A 26,940-nucleotide genomic window follows, 5' to 3' on the forward strand; every position below is an offset into this window, starting at 1 on the left:
TTTCCATCTTTGATTCCACCCTTACGAAGCTTGAAGAGGATTGATAATATCCATAGGTAATTATTTCACCCACCCATACATCATAGGCCTGTGAATAACAGAAAGACAGAAAGAAAGAAAGAAAGAAGCCTCCTGGCGACAGCATGGGTTCTTAAAACATCACACATAAATATTACACCAATGAAAGTGATGACACAAAGGTAATACCGATCATCCTCCAGTTCGATATTAACCAAGTAATAATGTACGTTTGTATACGCACACATGTGCACATATCTTTATATATAGATATATATATATATATATATATATATATATATATATATATATACATATACATATATATAAATCAAATCACAGGTATGAGCAGTACATATACGCTAACATGCGCACATATCTTTAAATATATATATATATATATATATATATATATATATATATATATATATATATTTAGATATATATAAATCAATCACAGGTATGAGCAGTACATATGGATCTATATGCATATGCACAAAAATAACTAAAGTTTGACAACACACAGCTTTTGTATGCAAGAATAAAATAGTGAAGAGAGCGTAAGTAAATATTACCTACTCTTTGTTGTACAGAAAACCTCCACTTCAAATATCTTATATCCATAGGAGGCGATGCAATTACCTTACGAAATACTATGGACAATCAAGACCGAATTTCGCAATAACAAATATTTAGCATTGTGATCTATAATAAATGTCTATATACAGTAGTTCTCCAATCTTTTTCAGTTATGGTACCCTATATATATATATATATATATATATATATATATATATATATATATATATATATAATCCTTTAATTGTCTGGAGATTGTATCTGAGATGATTGTCTTAAACCTTTAATTGCACCCTTTGTTTATGCTTGTTTGGGAAGGTTTCTTATCTTCCAGGTGTGTCGGATTCTAGGCACTAATCCTTTTATAATCCCTATCTGTCAGTTATACGAACCTTCTTGTATTGTCTTTTCTCGTATTTTTGTCAGTAGTTGCTTCAGTAAAGGGCTTTTAAGCCGAAAGATCTCGCAGACTCCTTCGTTTATTTTTCCTTCGTGGCATTTATATATATAATATATATATAATGTTATTATCTATATTATATATATATATATTTAATATATGATATATTATATATATATATATATATATATATATATATATTAGGATATATATTATATATATATACATATATATATATATACTATATCTATATTTATATATATGTTGTGTGTGCTAATATATTCAAGTAGACACACTGATGATGATTATATGAAGACTTTGTAATATTTGTTTTTATTTCTTGCAATGTTCATTAAGATTATCTAGCCAAGACAAAATTCATGTCAATCTTTCGGCACCCCTAAGCTCTGTCTGTGGCACACCAGGGTGCAGACACACCCAGTTTGAGAATAGTTCCTCACCTTTTGTATTGATGCAAAGAATTTAAGAAAAGGATATACAAATATAATCTTAGAAAAGTGCAGCTATTTTGTTTGACAGCATTAAAACACCAAATCATTCCCCTTTGGATTTTCTTTAGATGACAAAAAATTGTATGAATGAATTATTTAACTGAAAGTTCATAAGAAAATTATTTTTTTCGAAAGTTATTGGGGGCAAAAGCAAAGATTGCTATAGTGGCTATTAAACTTAGTTTTTATTTGTAAGTTGATGAAGCAGCACCTTGACATTTTTAAGAATTTCAAGAATAAGAATAAGAATAAGAATATCTTACGAATGAAGATAGGAATATATTACGAATGAAGATAGAAATATATTACGAATGAAGATAGGAATATATTACGAATGAAGATAGGAATATATTACGAATGAAGATAGAAATATCTCACGAATGAAGATAGAAATATATTACGAATGCAGATAGAAATATATCACGAATTAAGATAGGAATATATTACGAATGAAGATAGAAATATCTCACGAATGAAGATAGGAATATATTACGAATGAAGATAGAAATATCTCACGAATGAAAATAGGAATATTTCACGAATGAAGAGAGTATTTTACGAACGAAGGTAGGAATATATTACGAATGATGATCAAAATATCTTACGAATGAAGATAAGAATATTTTAAGAATGAAGATAGGAATGTATTACGAATGAAGATAGAAATATCTTACAAATGAAGATAGAAATATCTTACGAATGAAGGTAGGGAATATCTTACGAAGAAGATAGGAAAATCTTAAGAACGAAGATAGGAACATCTTACGAAAGAAGACAGGAACATCTTACGAAAGAAGAAATGAACATCTTGCAAAAGAAGACAGGAATATCTTACGAATAACGATAGAAATATCTTATGAATGAAGACAGGAATATCTTACGAACGAAGATGGGAAAATCTCACGAATGAAGGTAGGAATAATTATGAATATCCTAAGAATGAAGATGGAACTAATCAAGAGAGAATAATCACAGTACTTTTATTTGCCATAAGACATGACCGTGCAAAAAAATAAATAAATAAACATAACTGAAGAACAGCAGGTTAAAACTCCTTGCTAACAGTCCGCCCTTTCCCGTTTACCTCTCGCGTGACTAATAAAAATACCAGATCGCGGCCTTGGCTGTTCACGGAAGTTTTTTTTTTTTTTTACGCAATGCTTGGTTTCTCCTAGAGCACCTGTTGTGAAAGGCAGTGCAAATATTAACTGCCTAAAGCGTAGAAGGTTTTCTGTAAAAGCATGGTTTACATGAGAGAGAGAGAGAGAGAGAGAGAGAGAGAGAGAGAGAGAGAGAGAGAGAGAGAATGTTATTGTCCCTCTTGAACAGTATGATTCATAAAATAAGCAAAAGAGAGAGAGAGAGAGAGAGAGAGAGAGAGAGAGAGAGAGAGAGAGAGAGAGAGAGAGAGAGAATTTATGGTCCCTCTTGAACAGTATGATTCATAAATTAAGCAACACCGTATATACATCAGAAATATAACATAAAAAACGGAGAGAGAGAGAGAGAGAGAAAATTTTCTGGTCACTCCTGAATGCTATGAGTCATAAAACAAGCAAAACTGTGCGTCAGAAAAATAACATTCAAAAAACAAATAGAGAGAGAGAGAGAAATTTTATGGCCACTTCTGAACAGAATGATTCATAAAATAAGCAAAACCGTGCAAGAAAAAATAGCATAACACAAATGTACAAAGTTCAGTGAGCACCTTCAAATACTGCACAAACAAGTCGTATGAAAAACCAATCAGATATAAAATACAAGAGAGGGAGCCTGGTAAACAGCTTAGTAATCTAACAGTGCGAGACGAGAAAGGTGAGAGGAAATCTCTACGGAAAGTAGTATCCCAATTTCACTAGACTCATTTGCATCTCAAATAATTAGTAGACTATTGACTTCGTCACCTGAATATATTAAAGCTCTTTGGTCATTTCAAACAATTTGGAAAATCAATCATTGTTTCGTTTTTAAGTAAATGTCAGTAAAAGAATGTTTTTTTTGTACTAAAAGGCAAAATGAATTCATTTTGGTAACTATGGTTAACAATCATATTTTGTTTTAATTTACTAGTCATTAGCATGAATACTATACAAAAACATTGCACTCAAAATAAAAGTTAAGCTAGAGCAATATTCTTGAGAAAAAGTACCAGTAATTTACAGAGCAACGCATGAAAAATACATATATAATTTAAGTTTAAGTGTTGAGTTGCTATGATACTTCACCTTATGCCACTATAAGAATTTTGATTATATTTTAAAATATACGTAGATAGTAAGCATTATCTTACGGAATCTTTTTGTTAACACTATCATGAAAATATCTGATGTATATCTAAAAGACTATGCACTGGAATTTACACATGAAAAAGATAATATACTTTGCTATATTATTTTCAAGCAAGTTTGCTTGAGAATACAAACTATCTTATAGGAGGTAATCAACAAGCAATCCCCTCCGTGAATACGGAAAATTCAGTAGCTTACAAATATCTTAAATAACAAAGTTTAAATTTTATATTTTTTGTAACTCATCAACGGAGAAATAAACTATGAAGCAATTTTAGTGGTATTTCGGGAAAATAACTCTCCATTGAACAAATGATACGAAATTTTTAAAAATAATTAAATAAAATTTCAAAAAGTTATGTTCCATATATAAGACAAATAAATAATAATCCCGGAATTAAATTAATTTTAAGGAAACTCATATTTCAATGAAACCACACCGCTCTCTTCTTTAACCTGAGTTACCTACTCAACAAGAGCCATTCCATGCGCTCCTCGTTGTAAGAAAATATAGGTTATACCCCCACCCCCCCCCCAACAATGTTCTTAACTCACCCTTGCCCTCAAACAAAGAGATAATTATTCCTCCTATGCAGATTTCAGACACAGCTCCAGCCACCACCCCTCCTCAGAGACATTACTCCTCTCATGCACTTGTAAGAGACTCTGCTCGCCTCTCCAACTCTTAAGGGTCATATTCCTCTTGATTCCCTGTTTTAGTTCCTCGTTGGACGAGTGGATTTCGCGCTCGGCTACCAATCCGATGGTCCGAAGTTCAATTCTTGGCTCGGCCAACGCGGAACCAGAGGAATGTATTTCTGGTGATAGAAATTCATTTCACGATATAATGTGGTTCGGATCCCACAATAAGCTGTAGGTCCCGTTGCTTGGTAGCCAATTGGTTTCTAGCCACGTAAAAATATCTAATCCTTTGGGCCAGCCTTAGGAGAGCTGTTAATCAGCTCAGTGGTCTGGTTAAACTAAGATATTCTTAATTTTTATTCACTCTTTCGTAATATTACGGCCAAACATCGTAATAATTCATAATCATCAAAATCCCATAATGTATAAAATATTAAAAATTATAAGATTCTAAATGATGAAACTACAGCCAGTATATTCAACCCCAGAACTGCCATAAGATACTACTACTCTTATGGTTCCATCAAGCTTTAATGATCATGAGGTGCGCATACCCTGCGCTATCTACAACCATTAAGTACGCCTCAGTAATTGTTCTATTAACTTCTGAAACCTTCCCCTGTTCAAGATTTCGGGCTTTTCTTTAATCCGGATCGGACCTCACAACCGTTCTCAGATCTACAGCTAATCAAGTCCATGAATAATGGCCACAAACTGCATATTCAAGCCTTCATTTTACCTGCAGCTGTATTTTCTCTTTCATTTTAATTTCTTACACAAGCAATGCATGCCCTAATAAACAGCAATTAAACTGAATCTGGAGAAATTCCAATACAGCTATAAAAAGAAGATAAAAAGTATAACATTACTAAGAAGAGTCTAGAACTGTTCCTAAAAAAAAAAAAAAAAAAAAAAACATACTAACCTAAAATGTCCCCAAACACATACTAGGTACACATCAACCCAAATTATACGGTAAAAAAAATTATACCGTATATGTAAGCTTGAATACGCGTTAATTCCACAAGTTTAAGATTGAACAACAAAAGTGAGATTTCGTTGGAATCACCACGAGCTGAGGTTCTTAATCACAACATTTTAATCACAACTGAGCATCTTGCTCTGGTGAGGAGAAAAATATCCAAACAAAAGGTATAACCTTTCGCAAAGGATGGGAATTAAACCCTTAAAATACTTTTCCAAGGAATTCTTCGGGTTTTAATACAATAATAATACTTTTCCAATGAATCTTCTGTTTTAATCAATAATAATAATAATAATAATAATAATAATAATAATAATAATAATAATAATAATAATAATAATAATAATAATAATAGAGAAAATTTGAGTTATTATGCACTGCACTTAATTGAAATATGTTAACACACGGTTTTCTAAAATATACTTACGGCATGGAATTATATCTACCAGAACACACGTTCCTATACTTAGTGTATGAAATAGAATAGTCTCTGGGGACAAAAAGGGCCAAAACTCTTTATACTGGGGAGGTTGAGGTTGATGTATTAAGAACCTAAAATAAAACAAACTTCCAAATAGGATTATTCGAATGCAACCACCTGAATATAGCATCCAAATGCTAGTAATCCTAAAATCAATTTACCTATTTATTTAAAGAAGTCAAGTAGCTTTCCAACTAGAAAAAAGGAAAAAAATAAAAAAAAAATGGAACAGTGAAAGCAAACACAATTACACACAAGTATTGAAAGCCAAGAGGAAAAAATCTTTAAAAAAAATTTTCAAGAAACAAAATGAGGAAAACGGGGAAAATCTTCTAGAACGTTCTTTTCGTGTAATTTCCACTTCCCTCAGGAAGGAAGCATGATGTCGTGAGGTTGAGAAGTCTTCGATTCCCAAGCACAAACGATTACATGTGTGTTAGGTTCAAGCTGTACCTTTAGAAGACATTTCAATTCTTTATCAAGCGACTTTAACATTCCCTTTCTTTCGATACTTTTCTATCACGAATATGACAGATGTTCAACGTTACACTTCAAGAAATACAGAGCTATGTATCTTTCTAACACGAAATTCTAAGACAGAACGTGTGAACAGTATGCAGCTTTATTCCTGTTCATAAATAATAATTTTATTCCTTCGCGTAATCAGTATCTATATCATTTTATATCTGGGATCATCGAAGTTAAATCTTGAACTCTCTTGAGCATCTTTGCAACTGGCGTTGCAACTAGCTTTTTCAACTCAACTATTTTGAACAATAACGGTATTTTATATACTTCGAATAAATTAGAGAAATAAATATCTTATTACTAATAAAAAAATATTTTATATAAAACCTCGACATTTCATTTCGCATTCGACACCATTTTGTATCTTGCATTAAGGTGCTGACATTTACATCAAACTTAAGGGCTATTGTGGTGTCTGTTTAGTCCCAAATCCTTGATTAAAACACTATCAACAATCATCTTCAGTAGTTGAAATAAATTATGGGAAAAACGCAAATTCTCTACGTAAAAACCACATCCTTGCAGATAAATCTTGATTTTGGAAACTTCAACAATCCATTTCACATTCCATCCGAAACTCTAAAGTCCATCAACTCGACACATTCTAGAATCTTAGCTTTCACGATCCTTTGCAGACTATTACGGCTAACACAGTTACCGTGCCTGACTTCCCTTCACTTTGCTCATAAATACTGACCACCGATGGACAAAGGAAAAAAATATAAAATACATCTGGATACACTTCGATGAAAATATTACACGGGGAAACTAGCACACGTCGCAACAAGAAATGCTATCGACATTTTAAACAGACTTCGTTAAAGATAAACAAACAGACCTCCCTTCACTTTCATCACAAATACATACCGATCAGCGATGGACAAAGGAAAAAAATATTACAAAACATTCCTGGATACATTTCATAGAAAATATTACCTAAGGAAACTAGCACACATCACAACAAGAAATACTATTGACTATTTCAATACACTTCATTGAAGGTAAAAGGGGCGTGAAAGTGAAAAACACCTGACGGATTGGTGCCCTCTTCCTTAAAGAAGCCAAGGTAACTCTTCAAGTCACTTCACAGCTGAAGCAGACTAGACGTGACAGGTGTTAATGTGGACCACTTCAGATGTCATAAATTGCCTCTCGGGCGAGAGCACACGCGGCGGCGACCTTGCTCCGACCCTCGGAAGTCGTGTGAGAGGGAAAGAAAGGCACGACTGAGGTCACGCAAGGGGGACCGAGCGCCCGTCGGGAAGTGACGCGGAGGAGGCGGGACATCCCGCGGGAGAGGAACATGGTTGGGGGAGGAGCTCTATCAACACTTCGTCGGATATATAAGGCTAGGAGCCGACACTCCTCAGCACCTTCGACTTCGTCTCGCTCTCTTGAGTTCTCTTCCCATTTCTCCGACGACAAAATGAAGTTCTTCTTGTTGTGCGGTAAGTTAACTTCTCCGAGATTTCCCCTGAATTTTCAACAAAAGATTTGAATTTCATTTTCCATAATCAAAATGCCAAGTTTGAATGTTTTTGCATGACAGCCATTCGTATAGTTCTCCATACCACGAATCGCGAGACGACATAGTTTTTTTTCATTATTCTTATTCACTTTGTATTTTCATTCAGCCCTTTTGGGCATGGCCATCGGCGACAGTCCCCCATCAAGCAGCTATGGAGCACCAAATGGAAACGGCTTTGGAGGTGCCAATGGCAATGGCTTTGGAGGAGCCAACGGTGCTCCCAGCAATGGCTACAGCGCCCCGAATGGTAACGGCAACGGCAACGGCAACGGCTTTGGAGGTTCCAACGGTGCCCCTAGCAATGGCTACAGCGCCCCAAATGGTAACGGTAACGGCAACGGCAACGGCTTTGGAGGTTCAAACGGCGCCCCAAGCAATGGCTACACCGCCCCTAATGGCAATGGAAATGGTCGTAGAAACAATGGAAATGGTTTTGGAAACGGCGGTCCCTCAAATGGCTATGCTCCTCCAAGCAATTCCTACGGCCCACCAAGGAACGGATATGGAGTAGACCCTGCTATTGCTGCTTTGGCTGAGAACATCCCAGGAGGTGGTGTCCCTGGAGAAGACTACCCTATCTTGGCCTCTGTCCCTGATACCGGATTCGACTGCAATGCCCAGAATGTCCCTGGATATTATGCCGACACTGATGCTGAGGCTGGCTGCCAGGCCTTCCACATCTGCCAGGACAGGCCAAATGGCCGCCGCCAGCAGGACTCCTTCCTCTGCCCCAACGGCACCATCTTCAACCAACAGTACCTCGTCTGCGACTGGTGGTTCAACTTCGACTGCGCTGACGCCGAATCCTTCTACTCCGTCAACGAACAAATCGGAGTTGTCCCTAATGCCGGATACGGTTATGGACCTAGTGCTAATGGAAATGGAAATGGCAATGGCAATGGCAACGGCAGGAGAAACGGAAATGGAAACAACGGCTACGGCTCAAACGGCAACGGTGCTCCCGCTGCTCCATCTGACTCCTACGGAGCACCTTTCTAAATGCCTATTCATCTCTACCAAAATCAGCTCTGACTTTCAAAAAGAGTCCCTTTTTTCTTCAAAACGAATTACTAAGAATTTGCTAAAATAACCACTTTTTCTACATCTCTCTCTTACTGAAATTTTCTATCAAGTCCAAAATGCTCCTTAAATAACTACAATTAACAATCGACAGGACCAAAGAGAGCTACCCGGGACTTATCTTGAAACTCAGAGCTGATGATGACCGAATTTCACCCTCATTTATTCTATATCAACAAATCTCTTCTCCTTAAGATATTTCCCAGAGACGCAGATTCATCGCCACTGAGAGAAACAAATCTCAATGTATATTTTTGTAATAAAGATGCAGCAACGAAATTCAAACTCTTTTCCTTATACGTCTGAACCTCAAAACTATTATTAAATGCCTTCAAATTCATGTCTTGCATTGTTAGCAGATTTTGCTAAAGTAGCACTGGTCATTGCATGAAAATATACAATTTCCTAAAATGCATAAATTGCCATAAATCCAAAGCTCTTCAAGTAAAGTTAACCTACTTTCCAACTAAACAAAAACATTTTCGTGGGGAAGTCTCAGTAAACAATAAATTCTAAAACTTTGGTGTAAATGAATCAGGAAAACTTTGGAAACTGAGACAAAATGCAATGCATATAATTTTATACAAAAGAGAGGGAGTTATTCAATTCCTGACTATAATAAACCATACAGTAATGGTGAGGAACAGAATATGAAATAGAAAAATGCTAAGGTATTTAGTGTCGCTGGCCAGCAAATGAAATACTGATCCATGTTGGTCCATAAAGTAGTTCTTGAATTTCTTCGCATCGATGACCTCGGCAGTCACGACGCCACTTTTGAGTATCAAATCAATCAATTAATCAGATGCTTTCCTCAGAGAATGAACCACTTTTCCTTTTGCACGCTTTACTTTCCTTTCTTAAAGCTTTCTCTTTTGAGTACTCAGAGGTCTGAATTACAAGCTATTCACTATTGTCGCTCTTCTGCTATAACATCACATCAATTTGTACTTTTCTCTATCGACAATAGCAATTTTCATTCTTGGTTGCTTTGAGTTCACAGGCCTCATTCTCCCTCTCACAATTGATCTCACTTACAAGTTGCCTTTGGGTAAGGGTCCTTGCTATCACTGAACCTACCTAACTTGAACCATAGTCAGCAATTCTATCTACAAACGTTATTTCATTAAAAGTAATTACTGCCTGAGCTACATTAATTTTATATAGGTTCGTCTCTATTTTCCTAATTGTTTTCTCATTGTTGCTTAAACTGGTGAGCAACAATGAGAAAACAATAATAAGGAAAATAGAGAAGAACCTATGTAAAAATTAATGCAGCTAAGACAGCAATTACTTTTAATAAAACATGTTTAAAAGAGGGTTTACTTCCAGCATATACAAACGTTATTGTTATAGCTTTGATATATGTGTGAATATGCCAACACAGCAACTCGAAAAAGCTGCGATTGCATTACCACGCTCACAGATTCTTCCTATAACCTCAAACCACCGGCATAGTGGCAGTTTCTCGGAGGTTAGTCCTCCTACAAAAAACTAGATCTTAATAGAATAAAAAATAAATAAATAAATAAATGAGTGCGTGGAACAATGGCCTCCAGTCCATGTGCACTTACAAAGATCTTGTCTCGTGTTCGAAGCAAATTAGCTTCAGCGCAAGGGCCGATGAAATAAACAAACTAATTCCACTTACTTCTTTAGCTCGGACGAGAAAGGAAATACATGAAAGGTGGAGAACACAAGTGTTGTTTAACCGGGCCACCCCCAATTAGGAAACAGGACGCTTAAGAGAGCATAAACCCATTCAATTATTTTTCTGGTTTTGTGTGTTATTCAATAAATATTGAAACATTAATTCTAATAGAGAGAGAGAGAGAGAGAGAGAGAGAGAGAGAGAGAGAGAGAGAGAGAGAGAGAGAGAGAGAGAGAGAGAGAGAGAGAGAGAGAGAGCTTATTTAAAGATAAAGTAAATTATTATTAAATGATATAGTAAAGTACCTTATTGAGTGATAAAGTAACGCACCTTAAGAGAAAAAGTACTTATAATCAAGCGATAAAGTAAAGTACCTTATTAAAAGATAGGGTAAATATTATTAAGTAATAAAGTACAACACCTGATCAAGTGATAAAAGTAAAACACCTTATCAAGTGATAATGTAAAGTACCTAATTAAGCCAAGTAAAATACTTTATTAAGTGATAAAGTAAAGTACCTAATTAAGCGATAAAGTAAAACACCTTATTGAGCGATAAAGTCAAATACCTTACTAAGTATAAAGTCCAATAAAACAACGATTTACTCCAAATCTGAGAGGTCAGATATTGAACAGATCAACACCAACTTCTATTAATACAAAAGCCTCGCTTCCCCCACTGAACCCTTCAAGCCTTTTGGCCCTCGTTGTGACCCATTTCCGCATCCAGCAAGTGCCAGGGATTATCCCAGAATTCCCAGAGAACCTCAACCGTGAATTTGACTTATGTAGAATTTTGGCATTATATATGCCAAGCACTGGGACAACTAAGGCCATTCAGCGCTGAAGCGGAAATTGACAGTAAAAGGTGTTACGGGAGGAAACCCTCAAAGTAGTTGCACTATGAAACAATTGTTAGGAGAGGGTGGACAGTGAGATGGAAGAAAGAGAATATGAACGGAGGTTCGGTAAGAGGAATGAAAGTAGTGGCAGCTAGGGGCAGAAGGGACGCTGCAAAGAACCTTAAGTAATGCCTACATTGCACCAAATGAGGTGCACTGACGGCACTACCCCCCTACAGAGTCTCAACCGTGAAGAGGACCAGGTCATGCATGATTCAATTAACAAACGAACAAGCGCAGTTAAAAGAAACATGCAGAAATCGTAATGAGCCTCACCTCATTTCATTAAAGCATAAGCAGTAAATTACGTCTTCATGAGATGATGATAACGAACTTTAGACTCTATTAAAGACAGACTAATTAGAAAGGCATGATGCGCTCTTTTCTCTTCAAAGGAATTTAATTAAACCTCCTTCATTCGGACGCACAAAAAGATGAGACAGAAAGACCAACTTGACCACTTCAAGGAAAATGTGAAAATTAAACGAGTGTTTTAAAAACTAGTCTTATAAGAAGGAAAGAAATATCCTCTCCTAATAGGAGAGTAGTAGTAGTAGTAAGATTAAGCCAGCCTTGTGCTGGCACGGGCTCTTGCTATTCAGCAGCCCGTAACTGTGACGTCAACAACTGTACAGGAGAGAGTGACATTTTTAAATGTAAAAAAAGGCCAAAGTTCGGAGAAACGAGCCTAAAAATAAATAAAGACTGTTTAGTTTATTAATGGACAAGTATGTTCGAACTTTAGAAAAATTGCCTAATACAATATAAATCTTTCAAAAAGCCATGGACGGGGAGACAACGCTGGCATTCTAGTCAGTCATACACCTCATGAAAACAATGTTCAAACGATTGCACACAGTAATGTACAGAGCAATAACTGCAGAAAATGAATTGAGTTGAAACTTGCTTTTGATAAGACCTTCTTTAGATTTAACTCAAACGGGAGGAAAGAGAACAGAAATTATTAATAAAAAATAAGTCTTTTAATAAAGAGAATTAAAGTGACAAAAAATCTCAAGGAACCATCTTACAGTCAGATATTTTCTTTATGACCCAGATCTTTAAAAAAAAATTGATACTGACAGTTTGGTCCAAAACGATGAAATTGGGTGCTGAATTCAACAAGGCGCGATCCAACCTCCAGCTTACTCGTGGCGCGTGCTAAAGTCTGCGGTCAAATAGTGTTGTTTCACCAAAGAAAATCAAATAAATACGCAATATTTTATTATAAATAAATTTTCTGAACTGTTTAACATATGTTTAACATACACATTATTTATGTTTTACATTTTCATTCTAATAGATAAATCATAAATATCCTATCCTAAAATTCCTGTATCTATAACTCAACGCAAAACACCGGTTTCATTCCTTTTTGGGCTTTTCCACAGGGCTTTCCTACCTCCCAACAAGAACAACAACAGAGTAGCATGTCGGCTTGCTCCCCGAGCAAGCTAACATTCTCTGCATCAATCAGTGTCCTGTTAAAAGGCCTGATGATCGAGCCAGCTACCGAGTGAGAAAAATGGCGTCCACTACCAGTGCGAAACTTTCAGCCAATTGTCACCAGTAATGCTGTGACAATAAGGAAACATATCTCATACTTTCCAGCTAACTTTGGATTCATTGGTAGAATAATCTGCCACCAAAAGTAAAGTAGAAATAAAGTAGATCATAAAGAATGCCAGTCAGTCAACCGCTCCTTGTTTAAAATGTTATTGCCATTACACTAAAAACTTTAATCTTTAACCTAAAATAAAACATACATAAATAATTACGTACGAAATACGATCTATAATCACAAAGGGCCTCTTTTTCAATAATATTCATATTTACAACTTAAAGGAAAAAAGAAGGCTTCTACCTTAAAGGAGAGAGGGGTGTGGGGGGGGGATTGCGGTATAAATATTGCAGCTCTACCCCAATCAATAATTTGAAAGGAAAAGGAATTACATAGAAAACTTAGGATCTGTTGTCAAAGAAGGTCTTTTTTTTTTTTTTATCAAAGAAGGTGTTATTTCTTCAATATTATTCATGTTTCCGACTAAAGCGAAAAAATCAGTCTTCTTCCTAAAAAAAACAAAAAACTGTATAAATATTACCCCTAGCCCAATCAGTCATGAGAAAGGCAAAGTCTTGCCGCCAAGTCCCAAAGACTATGGCACTAACGGAACAAAGCATTAGAACCGACGAGTGAAGCAACGATGGCAAAACCACAGACTTGGCTCAGGCGGGACGTAACTCTCTGGTCTGTGAATGTTATGAGTGCTCTCCTGGTCACGAGGTTCGTCTCCCCATCAACTCTCGGCTACAGGTAAATTCATCTGGTACTAGGTAGAAACTTTCAGTGTTTGTTGCTTCAAGTACTAAACTGTCTCAGTAGCCAGACAATATCTGGTAACATCAACACGCACTGGAGCTGAGTGGGTATATCATTCATCACATAACCCAAAACGTATTCAAAAGCGTCAACACAGATTTTCTTAACTTGAAAAGTTTAAAACAAACTGACGGCCTGTTTTAAAATCTAGAAAACTGGGCCTAAAAGCTTGTATCTCTCGGAATTTAAAACTGGCGGCATCTAGTTTAGAAAACTTGATGCTGTCAATGAAAACAATGCTTGTATGTTTATCTAGTGAAAAAGCGGAATTGGCATTTCGTTAAAATACTTACTTTCTGCCGGCATACAAAATTTTGAATTCTGGATACATCAGTTTTCGAAATAATGACGATGAAATCAAAGGTTCTTCAAAGGTTCCGTTCATTTCAGTTCGTTTAGTTGGCGCAGATATTTACTTTGAATTAATGTTGATTTCCAACATGACTGTCAACGGACAACCCCTCTTCTCTCCTCTCTCTCTCTCTTCTCTCTCTCTCTCTCTCCTCTCTCTCTCCACATATATAATATATCTATATATATATATATATATATAGTATATATATCTATATATATATATATATATATATAATATTATATATTATATAATTATATATATATATATAGATATAATCTAATATATATATAAAATATATAATTAATATAATATATAAATTATATATAATAATGAATATATATTATAAATATATTCTTTATATGGAATATATATATATATAATAATATATATATATATAGTATATATAATATATATATATTATATATAATAAATATGGAATGAGAGCGAGAGAGAGAGAGAGAGGAGAGAAGAGAGAGAGAGAGAGAGAGACGAGAGAGAGAGGAGAGAAGCGGCGATGAATGAGGAGAGGGGAGGAAGAGGAGAGGAGGAGGAATAGAGAGGGGTTGTCCGTTGACAGTCATGTTGGAAATCGACATTAATTTCAAAGTAAATATCTGCGCCAACTAAACGAACTGAAATGAACGGAACCTTTGAAGAACCTTTGATTTCATCGTCATTATTTCGAAAACTGATGTAATCCAGAATTCAAACATTTTGTATGCAGGCAGAAAGTAAGTATTTTAACGAAATGCCAATTCCGCTTTTTCACTAGATAAACATATATATATATATATATATATATATATATATATATATATATATATATATATATATAAAATATATATATATATATATAAATATGTGTAATGTACATAATTTATATATATATATATATATATATATATATATATATATATATATATATATATATATATCATGTTAAAACATGCCCACGATAGTCAAGCCAGCATCATTGCAACGGGTCAGAAGCATTCATTTTCATTTTGGAAAGGGTCCAATCACTCACTACCGACGTCCTTCAGCCAACGGACCTCCTCACCACTCGTGGCCTAATAACATTTCTATCAGGCTATCATTTGTATTAGAATTTCACTGCCGTGACTCTGGCATCTGCCCTTGATGGTATCTCATGTCATCCTTTGTAGCCTGATGCATTTGGAATAATGATCTGAAAGATGGCACGCGATTTAAAGCTTATTTTGAAGCAATAAAACATGGAACAAGCATTATCTTGTTTGATATTATTATTATTATTATTATTATTATTATTATTATTATTATTATTATTATTATTATTATCATTATTATTATATTTTGAAGCAGGAAAAAAGGTAACAAGCATCTTATGTTTGATATTATTATTATTATTATTACTATTATTATTATTATTAGAGAAAAACTCTCTATCACGAGAGTATATATAATGTTCTAAAGGGTCCACAATAATACAAAGTGTAAGAAGTCCGTGTATAATTTTGAAGACTTTACAGAAAGCTTTCGAACCCTTCCCTTCCCTGGGTTCATCTTCAGTCCAAATGAACAAAAAGTTACGGCAAGTACAGAGGTAAATTTACAAAACAAAAGACGTTGAAGATCGTTGTTTTTTAAATTTACCTCTGTACTTGCCGTAACTTTTTGTTCATTTGGACTGAAGATGAACCCAGGGAAGGGTTCGAAAGCTTTCTGTAAAGTCTTCAAAATTATACACGGACTTCTTACACTTTGTATTATTGTGGACCCTTTAGATCATTATTATTATTATTATTATTTTTTTTTTTTTTTTTTTTGCTCTATCACAGTCCTCCAATTCGACTGGTGGTATTTATAGTGTGGGGTTCCGGGTTGCATCCTGCCTTCCTTAGGAGTCCATCACTTTTCTTACTACGTGTGCCGTTTCTAGATCACACTCTTCTGCATGAGTCCTGGAGCTACTTCAGCCTCTAGTTTTTCTAGATTCCTTTTCAGGGATCTTGTGATCGTGCCTAGTGCTCCTATGATTATGGGTACGATTTCCACTGGCATATCCCATATCCTTCTTATTTTTATTTTCAGATCTTGATACTTATCCATTTTTTCCCTCTCTTTCTCTTCAACTCTGGTGTCCCATGGTATTGCGACATCAATGAGTGATACTTTCTTCTTGACTTTGTCAATCAACGTCACGTCTGGTCTGTTTGCACGTATCACCCTATCCGTTCTGATACCATAGTCCCAGAGGATCTTTGCGTGATCGTTTTCTATCACTCCCTCAGGTTGGTGCTCGTACCACTTATTACTGCAAGGTAGCTGATGTTTCTTGCACAGGCTCCAGTGGAGGGCTTTTGCCACTGAATCATGACTCTTTTTGTACTGGTTCTGTGCAAGTGCCGGGCATTCGCTTGCTATGTGGTTAATGGTATCATTTTTCGTATTGCACTTCCTACATATGGGAGAGATGTTATTTCCGTCTATCGTTCTTTGAACATATCTGGTTCTTAGGGCCTGATCTTGTGCCGCTGTTATCCTTCCTTCAGTTTCCTTCTTTATCTCTCCCCTCTGTAGCCATTGCCATGTGTCATCGCCTGCTAGTTCTTTAGTCTGTCTCATGTGTCCGTGCATTGGTTTGTTGTGCCAGTCCTCTTTTCTGTCTGCCATTCTCCTGTCCCTGTATATTTCTGGGTCTTCGTCTACTTTTATCAGTCCTTCTTCCCATGCACTCTTTAGCCACTCGTCTTCACTGGTTTTCAGATATTGCCCCAGTGCTCTGTTCTCGATGTTGACGCAGTCCTCTATACTTAGTATTATTATTATTATTATTATTATTATTATTATTATTATTATTATTATTATTAGTTAAAAGATAAAACCAGAGCGGAGATTAAAATTAAGTTCTGACAAAAATACGTAAATAAATAAAGATTAACTTTAGACAATAGATAGCTTCAGTTAATATTCTGTCTTGAATCTCTATTAAGGTTTGCATGCCGTCATTACATTTTGCATATGGAGGCAAGAAATAAACACGGCAAGAGTTAAGTCATCTGTATGCTGTTCTACCTTATTTTCAGTGTCAAACATTACGTATAAAGTGAGATTTACAAAAGGCATCAGAATTGGGATTAGGTTTTTAGTACTTTACTGAAGTACGAAAAAATAAGCAAAAAAAAAAAAATTCAAGCCGGTATGTTCTTCAATATTCATATTGGTTTACAAACGGGATTCACAGTAACTCGATTCAATGACCGCACGCAACTTCTATAGTTTTGAATATTTTTTTGCTTAAAACTACTAAGTATTATTATATATATATATATATATATATATATATATATATATATATATTATATATATATATATATACAAACCCTCTTCAAAAGTAACTCTTGAAGACACTGGAAGGCGACAAAGAATGAACGAAATTTACTTTCGTATATAAACAGAACGTACGGGTATTCTTACGCAAGTGAAAATCCAAAGCTGTTCAGGAAATGTCATGCTATAACCAGAATCTAAACCTCAGCTGTGATTATTTATATATATATATATATATATATATATATATATATATATATATATATATAAGTATTACACTCATACACACACGCACAACCACACACACACACACACACACATATATATATATATATATATATATATATATATATATATATATATATACATATTATAACATAAGTAGCTATTGTTTTATTACTGTAATTATTAGCTTGGCTCATTAGCACGTGACCTCTCCATTAACCTGGCAAATATGAAGAACTGGATAATTATCAAAGCACATTCAACTGATCGTTTTTATTTCTTGCTTCATTTGTCACTCAAACCAGGCAAAAAAAAAACACGTAAAATTCATATATTTCTCCGAGAAAAAGTATCAGGTAAATCAAAGATACGTACGCAACAACGTTCATAGTTTTCTTAAAACGGTAAAGTTCAATGATACAATTTACACAAGTATAAGCCTCATCATTACGAGAGAGCCAACCGACAGTTGTAAGTAGCTGTATTGTACCATGAATAAAGTATTTTCAAAAAATTTCGTCAGTCTACTGGCAGTTATTTACTGGTTTAAAGTCGAATCCTTACATACAATTGGCTCACTACATATTCATGAGGTTTCTCCTTTGCCACTCCTTATACGCGTCATTATTCTTGGCTTATAAATGCAGAGCTTGAAGAGAATTAAACACGAATAGATCAACCGCACTGGAATGCAAAAGAGGACACGGACTGTTTAATCACGAATAAGAATATGGAAAATGAGCTTGATTAAATAAAAAGTCGTGTATTTCATTTAACAAATTCTTATTCGTCGATTAAAATCATATCCAAGAAGAAAAAATAAACTGAGCCAGTCAAAGTACTTTTAAAGCTTCTCAGTCACTCGTATACTATTCATTTTCCAACATCTGTTTTCCAAAGCAAAATAAATAGCTTCAGTATACATTTCCCAAACGCAAAGCAGAAACGAAAAAAAAAAAAAACAAACATTAGGGAAAGAAACCACAATACCATATATTTTCTAGACGACTTGCGAAAACACACAAAGGAAACACAATGCGATGCGTGCTTGCTGAGGAGTCGAGCCATTATACCAGTCAGAAAACGACTACTTCGTACCGTAACTTTTACCGCAGCCTAATGGCCACTTTGAGAACTTCCTCCATGTCTTCGCTGCAATCATTAAAAATGAGTTCGTACAAAAGTGAGAGAAAAAACACAGAGGATGAGCAGGAAACATCACCATCCCTGAAATCTCGTGCGAGAGAGAGAGAGAGAGAGAGAGAGAGAGAGAGAGAGAGAGAGAGAGAGAGGTATGTAATACCGGAGCAAGGTCGCAGTCTTCTAAAGATGGGTTGGGGGAAAGGTAGGGTCTGTGAAGTGAGGAGGGAGGGGAGGGGGAGTATTTCAGTTGACGCAGTATATAAACCCCAACCCACATCCCAACAGCATCACTCGCCAGCTGCCTCTCTTCTGGTTGCGATCTCCTCCTATTCTATCTCTCCCTCTCTTTTCCCACGTCTTGGCTCCTCTAGTTTTTGTTATTCATATCTTTCATTGAAGACGCTGCTAAAATCATGAAGATCGTTCTCTTGGCAGGTAAGAGTAAAAGGTCACACACATATAAAATGATATTGAATGTTTTTAATATTATTAAATAGAGAAAATATTGTCATAGAAATGCTTAATGCTTGAATTCCTGCAGCCCTCTTCGGGATCGCCATCGCCGACCGCCTGCCCTCCACCAGCTACGGGGCACCTAATGGCGGAGCTTCCAACGGATTCGGTGGAGCGAATGGAGCTCCCAGCAACGGTAACAGTGCACCCAATGGAAACGGTGCCGCCAATGGCAATGGTGTTGGAGGTTCAAATGGCGCTCCCAGCAATGGATACAGTGCACCAAACGGCAACGGAAATGGAGGCTCAAACGGTGCCCCTAGCAATGGCTACACTGCTCCTAATGGCAACGGCCGTAATGGAAACGGCTTTGGAGGATCCAACGGTGCTCCAAGGAACGGCTATGCTCCCCCAAGCAACACATACGGAGCCCCTACTAACGGCTATGGAGTAGACCCTGCTATTGCTGCTTTGGCTGAGAACATTCCAGGAGGTGGTGTCCCTGGAGAGGACTTCCCTATCTTGGCCTCTGTCCCTGACACAGGCTTCGACTGCAACGCCCAGAATGTCCCTGGATATTATGCCGACACTGATGCTGAAGCTGGCTGCCAGGTCTTCCATATCTGCCAGGACAGGCCCAATGGACGCCGTCAGCAGGACTCCTTCCTCTGCCCCAACGGCACCATCTTCAACCAACAGTACCTCGTCTGCGACTGGTGGTTCAACTTCGACTGCGCTGACGCCGAATCCTTCTACTCCGTCAACGAACAGATCGGAGTTGTCCCTAATGCCGGATACGGTTATGGACCTAGTGCTAATGGAAATGGCAATGGCAACGGCAATGGAAATGGCAATGGATATGGCTCCAACGGAAATGGAAGAAACGGCAATGGCAGAAATGGTAATGGCAGAAATGGTAATGGAAGTAATGGGTATGGTGCCAACGGAAATGGTGCCAACGGAAATGGTGCCGCTGCAGCTCCTGCCAATGGCTACGGTGCCCCAGCCGCCCCATCAGACAGCTACGGCGCTCCTTTCTAAATGACAAACACTCACCCCCATGTCCCCATCCTCGGAAAACTTAACCAGTCATTTACATTTCTGTTCACTCTAAACTTCCTTTTCCTAAAGCCAACTGTTCTCATCTACATTCATACGATAGTAATTGTAAATATTTCTCTATTCTCTTTCACGTCACTAGTCTCCTTCGATTGTACCACTCTCTGTTGCAAGACATTTGCATGACTTTACCTTTACTCTTTCTAGTTAGTTTTTCACTAGACATGAGCCATGTACAGTTCCTACTCTAGATACTTATCATTCCCGTCTTTCAATAACTACAGATGTTATTCTTCATTTTCCTATTGCATTCTGCCCTTCTGTTACCAGGATGAAAGTAACCAATTCTTTTCCTCTCTCCTTCAACTGACTCATACGCCACTGCTATCTTCCTTTCCTCAAAATCCATCGATTTTAAAATGTTATTACTTGAAGTTTAGCTTCTCTTACTTTCACTTACATATCTGTCTTGCTTGTATATTCAAGGCTACGTCACTCATTCAACTTAAATCACGATACTTCGACTGAACGTCTCCTATTTTTTAAAGCCTGACCCTCTGCAATGGCAACAACTCTTTCCCAGACCCTTTTCATCATCATCTCTTCACTGCTGCGAAACGAACGAGAAAAATGCAAAACCAGTTGCATGGTAGTAATAAATAAATATATATAGTAAATGTTTATTTTTTCATAATAAACGCGAGCATGTTATTTTGTTGTTTAATTCTCACCCAAAACTCATAACCTATACAAACGAACACGAAAGCAATAGCATGAAACTACCTACCATAAATTTCCATATGAAGCTTAAAAAGTATCAAAGTGCAAATAATTCTCAAGATGGAACATTAAAGAATTCAACATTTCTGTAAAAAAAAATGTATCTAGCTCTACTGTAACTTGAAGGAAAACACCACTAAACAAAGCTCAAAATCATTTTAGAAACCCATCATGCAGATGTGAATTAAAATGTTATTTCCGCATGGAAATTTATTTCTTACAAATTTGGCTCCATGAGGCACCATCACAATACAGACAAGTAGTTATATGGAACAATGATGTAACTTCCACATGGCAGTAAAAAATACAAAGTGAAATTATACATAACAATCACTAAGATTTTACAGTGTTTTTTTTATTAGATGGCATTATCCTGTACATGACAATTAATTGATGCATAAAATCGACTAAATCCTAATGGCAAGACATGAAAAAAATAATTAACAGTATGCACCCATAACTCTTGAGAATCCCGTATACAATTCATACAGGAACATATTTAAAAACTAATTGAAATCTGAAAGAGCCACTGATCCTTGACATAAAAAATACAATGGAGTTTTAATGCTTCTGTGACTATGACTTTTGAGATATCCAACTCTCCAAAATGAAAACATGCCAGGTTCAATAAAAACTGAGATTCATAAAGATTTCAGCATGAGTACTCACCTCTAACACACTGACCTAACATTCGACAATAACTACCTTTCAAATAAGACCAATAACAGGAAGGAGTTTCTCAAAAACGTAAAACATTCCAACGTTGTCAAAAGCAGCTGGAGTCTGGAAAGGTGGTAACCAACATCTACTTCCCATTCTTCGAAAGAAACAAGAAATTCCTTATCGTGGTACTGCTATCCCTGTATCTAGGAATGCCTCTACTGTTTACTTCGACCCGGATATCACTATCAAAGTTTCTCTGTCATTAGAGACTAGATGACAAGACACTTATCATATGTCTTTGTTCGGTTTTCTGGAAATGTCAGCCACACGACAAAATCTGATGGAACAAAATAAGAAAATGCTGCTGACTAGGTATACTAGGATTTGATTTTAAAAAAGGGGGGGAAACAAAACAAAATGAATAAATCAAGTGGATCAAGCACAAACCAGCAGATTTCGGAAATTCCCACCAGGCAGAAAGCGGGATCATCTCTAAACAAGATAATACCCTGATTATATGAATTTCCATTATTCTCTAATTGGTGATGGTGCAGGCCTGGATGCTTAATCTCCGTATTTAAAATGCAACAGCGAGATTAGTGAGGTGAATGAGATCGACATATATGGGAAAAAACAAGAAATTATCAATTCATTATTTTCCAGTTTTATCAAAACTGCCAGAATTTTTAACGAAAGTTTTCAAATTTGTGTTAAGTTTTCGAAACGTGTATTTATAGTTTCAGATTTTTTACTTAGTATCAATTTTTCAATTCAAGTTTCCATATTTCCACTAAAGATTTGAATCTTATCCAAAAGCTACTACCAATTTAAAAGTTTCGATGGACGTCAGATCTTGACGAAAATCCAACAGATTAAAATTGCTGGTTATTTGGATCAGGCAGAAATTATAGATTCGTGAGCAGAACCCTGGTATTATAGACACAAATTAAAATACAACCTGTAAACGAACAAATTAACTACTTATCGAAGCAGTTCAAAAGTTATCAACACAATAAACCGACTTCCACAAACACAGGATAGCACAACCACTAAACGTAATGAGACCGCATCACTTTCGAAATTCTGATTTCTCTTCAACATTTCAAGACTTAAGTCAGCTTATTGTGCGCATGAGAGAGAGAGAGAGAGAGAGAGAGAGAGAGAGAGAGAGAGAGAGAGAGAGAGAGAGAGAGAGAGAGAGAGAGAGAGAGAATTTAAGTCCTCGGAAATGTGTCAACAAATCTATCTTACAATAATACGGAGCATGCTCATTAATAAGACGTCATCTGGAAACGTAACTCACTGTTCTCTTTCAATTAATATTACCACGTTTGAAATAAAAAATAAAAAACTTATTATTGTTGAACAGTCAAAAAAAGAAAAAACATTGTTAAAATTACTCTCGCTACATCTTCCGTACAGATGACCAGGGGATCCCAGTGCAGACAGTTGACCAATACCACATCAAAGGAACAGTATTTCATTCTGGCTCATCCATTTCTATACATAGATGGATGTATGAGTTTTATGGCAAAAGCCCAGGCACTGGGGCCTAAAAAGCCATTCAGCGCCGTAATGGAAAGTAAATAAATTACATTATAAATGAGGTAGTGTATGAAGAAAATGGTTCACAGATAAATTACCATATGACAAATGAATGAATTAATGAAGAAAATGCTTAACAAATATATATATATATATATATATAATGGATTAATATATATTAATATATATATTTATATTAATTATATTTATATAATATATATTATATATATATATCTATATATATATATATATATATATATATATATATATAATATATATATATATATATATATATATATATATATATGTGACAGATAACCCATTTCTATAGGATTCAGAAGAATGAGATCGAGAGATCGCGTTCACACGCAAGTCGAGAATTGCAGCTGATTAAATGACAGCAGATACACCCTTTTACTGAAGCTTCTTTGGACATGTTCTGTATATTCGAAAATTACAAAAAGGATTTGTTATTATTCAGAATTTTTCCATTAGAGAGAGAGAGAGAGAGAGAGAGAGAGAGAGAGAGAGAGAGAGAGAGAGAGAGAGAGAGAGAGAGAGAATGTGCAATATGCATTGCCCAACCACATTATTAAGCAATGTTAAAGAATAATAATAATAATAATAATAATAATAATAATAATAAATAATAATAATAATAATAATAATAATAATAATATAATAATAATAGCAGATATACCTTCTTTGTACAAGTTCTGTACATTCGAAAATTACAGAGAAAAGGTGTTTTCATTCTTCAGATTTTTTTCAGAAGAAGAATTCTACGTTCAGCGATCGAAATGGAGAGAGAGAGAGAGAGAGAGAGAGAGAGAGAGAGAGAGAGAGAGAGAGAGAGAGAGAGAGAGAGTGCAATATGCAATGAAAAACCTCATTATTAACCAATGCTAGAGTAATACTAATAATGAAAGCAGATATACCATTTTACTGCAACTTCTTTGTACAACTACTGCAAAATCGAAAATTTTACAGAAAAAGTGTGTTTATTCTTCAAATATTTTTAAAAGAATTCAACATTCAGCGATCGAAATGGAGAGAGAGAGAGAGTTTTACGATCAGCAATGACTATCAAGAACAGCTACAGAATACTCATAATAATCAAATGAAGATGAACTAGAAAGCAAGTGAATATTCCTTAAGAGATCCGTAGTTTTTTGCAAACAAAAAAGCAACAACCCAGCATAAGTAAATGACCTTCGGTTTTCAGCTTAAATCAAACAAAAAAAAATTCCGAGTCATATTTTTGGGTCTGTGACGTGAGGAGGGAGGGGAGGGGGAGTATTTCAGTTGACGCAGTATATAAACCCCAACCCACATCCTAACAGCATCACTCGCCAGCTGCCTCTCTTCTGGTTACGATCTCCTCCTATTCTATCTCTCCCTCTCTTTTCCCACGTCTTGGCTCCTCTAGTTTCTGTTATTCATATCTTTCATTGTAGACGCTGCTAAAATCATGAAGATCGTTCTCTTAGCAGGTAAGAGTAAAAGGTCACACACATAAAATTATATTGAATGTTTTTAATATTATTAAATGGGGAAATTATTGTCTTTAAAATGCTTAATGCTTGAATTCCTGCAGCCCTCTTCGGGATCGCCATCGCCGACCGCCTGCCCTCCACCAGCTACGGGGCACCTAATGGCGGAGCTTCCAACGGATTCGGTGGAGCGAATGGAGCTCCCAGCAACGGTTACAGCGCACCCAATGGAAACGGTGCCGCCAATGGCAATGGTTTTGTAGGTTCAAATGGCGCTCCCAGCAATGGATACAGTGCACAAAACGGCAATGGATTTGGAGGCTCAAACGGCGCCCCTACCAATGGCTACACCGCTCCTAATGGCAATGGCCGTAATGGAAACGGCTTTGGAGGATCCAACGGTGCTACAAGGAACGGCTATGCTCCCCCAAGTAACACATACGGAGCCCCTACTAACGGCTATGGAGTAGACCCTGCTATTGCTGCTTTGGCTGAGAACATCCCAGGAGGTGGTGTCCCTGGAGAGGACTACCCTATCTTGGCCTCTGTCCCTGACACCGGATTCGACTGCAACGCCCAGAATGTCCCTGGATATTACGCCGACACTGATGCTGAAGCCGGCTGCCAGGTCTTCCACATCTGCCAGGACAGGCCCAATGGACGCCGTCAGCAGGACTCCTTCCTCTGCCCCAACGGCACCATCTTCAACCAACAGTACCTCGTCTGCGACTGGTGGTTCAACTTCGACTGTGCTGACGCCGAATCCTTCTATTCCGTCAACGAACAAATCGGAGTTGTTCCTAATGCCGGATACGGTTATGGACCTAGTGCTAATGGAAATGGAAATGGAAATGGCAATGGCAATGGAAATGGCAATGGATATGGCTCCAACGGAAATGGAAGAAATGGCAATGGAAGAAACGGCAATGGCAGAAATGGTAATGGCAGAAATGGCAATGGAAGCAATGGGTATGGTGCCAACGGAAATGGTGCCGCTGGTGCCGCTGCAGCTCCTGCCAATGGCTACGGTGCCCCAGCCGCCCCATCAGACAGCTACGGCGCTCCTTTCTAAATGACAACCACTCACCCCCATGTCCCCATCCTCGGAAAACTTAACCAGTCATTTACATTTCTGTTCACTCTAAACTTCCTTCTCCTAAAGCCAACTGTTCTCATCTACATTCATACGATAGTAATTGTAAATATTTTTCTATTCTCTTTCAAGTCACTAGTCTCCTTCGATTGTACCATTTTCTGTTGCAAGACATTTGCATGACTTTACTTTTACTCTTTCTGGTTAGTTTTTCACTAGACATGAGCCATGTACAGTTCCTACTCTAGATTCTTACCATTCCCGTCTTTCAATGACTACAGATGTTATTCTTCATTTTCCTATTGTATTCTGCCCTTCTGTTACCAGGGAAAAGTAACCAATTCTTTTCCTCTCTCCCTCAACTGACTTATACGCCACTGCTATCTTCCGTTCCTCAAAATCCATCGATTTTAAAATGTTATTACTTGAAGTTTAGCATCTCTTACTTCCACTTACATCCCTGTATATTTTGTATCTTGAACATTCTAGGCTACGTCACTTCTTTAACTAAGAACTTAAACTATACTTCGACTGAACGTCTCCTCTTCTTTCAAGCCTGAACCTTTGCAATGGCAACAACTCTTTCCCTGACCCTTTTCATCATCATCTCTTCACTGCAGCGAAACGAACGAGAAAAGTGCAAAACCAGATGCATGGTAGCAATAAATAAATATATATAGTAAATGTTTATTTTTTCATAATAAACGCAGGCATGTTATTCTGTTGTTTACTTCTCACCCAAAACTCATAAATTATGCAACCGACCACAAAACCACTTCATATAAAACCAATTTTCCGTATTACAAATGAAACTTAAAAAACATCGAAGGTACAAATTATTCTTA

General features: G+C 36.5%; 3 protein-coding genes across 3 annotated transcripts; all 3 read left to right on the plus strand.

Moving 5' to 3' along the window:
- Nucleotides 1-7,804: 7,804 nt before the first annotated feature.
- LOC135198736 (pro-resilin-like) lies at nucleotides 7,805-9,320 on the plus strand. Its single transcript, XM_064226590.1, has 2 exons — nucleotides 7,805-7,881; nucleotides 8,068-9,320. The coding sequence occupies exons 1-2, from the start codon at nucleotides 7,860-7,862 to the stop codon at nucleotides 8,958-8,960; spliced, it is 915 nt and encodes a 304-aa protein (XP_064082660.1). The 5' UTR covers nucleotides 7,805-7,859; the 3' UTR covers nucleotides 8,961-9,320.
- A 9,981-nt stretch (nucleotides 9,321-19,301) lies between these two features.
- LOC135198735 (pro-resilin-like) lies at nucleotides 19,302-21,232 on the plus strand. Its single transcript, XM_064226589.1, has 2 exons — nucleotides 19,302-19,444; nucleotides 19,551-21,232. The coding sequence occupies exons 1-2, from the start codon at nucleotides 19,423-19,425 to the stop codon at nucleotides 20,501-20,503; spliced, it is 975 nt and encodes a 324-aa protein (XP_064082659.1). The 5' UTR covers nucleotides 19,302-19,422; the 3' UTR covers nucleotides 20,504-21,232.
- Nucleotides 21,233-24,859: 3,627 nt separating this feature from the next.
- Nucleotides 24,860-26,813, plus strand: LOC135198730 (pro-resilin-like). The gene is made up of 2 exons (XM_064226584.1): nucleotides 24,860-25,002; nucleotides 25,107-26,813. The coding sequence occupies exons 1-2, from the start codon at nucleotides 24,981-24,983 to the stop codon at nucleotides 26,072-26,074; spliced, it is 990 nt and encodes a 329-aa protein (XP_064082654.1). The 5' UTR covers nucleotides 24,860-24,980; the 3' UTR covers nucleotides 26,075-26,813.
- The last annotated feature ends 127 nt before the right edge of the window (nucleotides 26,814-26,940 follow it).

The sequence above is a fragment of the Macrobrachium nipponense genome, chromosome 22 (assembly GCF_015104395.2).
Source record: "Macrobrachium nipponense isolate FS-2020 chromosome 22, ASM1510439v2, whole genome shotgun sequence".
NCBI lineage: Eukaryota > Metazoa > Arthropoda > Malacostraca > Decapoda > Palaemonidae > Macrobrachium > Macrobrachium nipponense.

Bases quoted from the DNA above. Each gene is read 5' to 3' on its own strand.
- LOC135198736 (XM_064226590.1), top strand. From the start codon at position 7,860: ATGAAGTTCTTCTTGTTGTGCG. The intron at 7,882-8,067 runs GTAAGTTAACTT...ATTTTCATTCAG, and splicing joins GAAGTTCTTCTTGTTGTGCG to CCCTTTTGGGCATGGCCATC.
- LOC135198730 (XM_064226584.1), top strand. From the start codon at position 24,981: ATGAAGATCGTTCTCTTAGCAG. The intron at 25,003-25,106 runs GTAAGAGTAAAA...GAATTCCTGCAG, and splicing joins GAAGATCGTTCTCTTAGCAG to CCCTCTTCGGGATCGCCATC.
- LOC135198735 (XM_064226589.1), top strand. From the start codon at position 19,423: ATGAAGATCGTTCTCTTGGCAG. The intron at 19,445-19,550 runs GTAAGAGTAAAA...GAATTCCTGCAG, and splicing joins GAAGATCGTTCTCTTGGCAG to CCCTCTTCGGGATCGCCATC.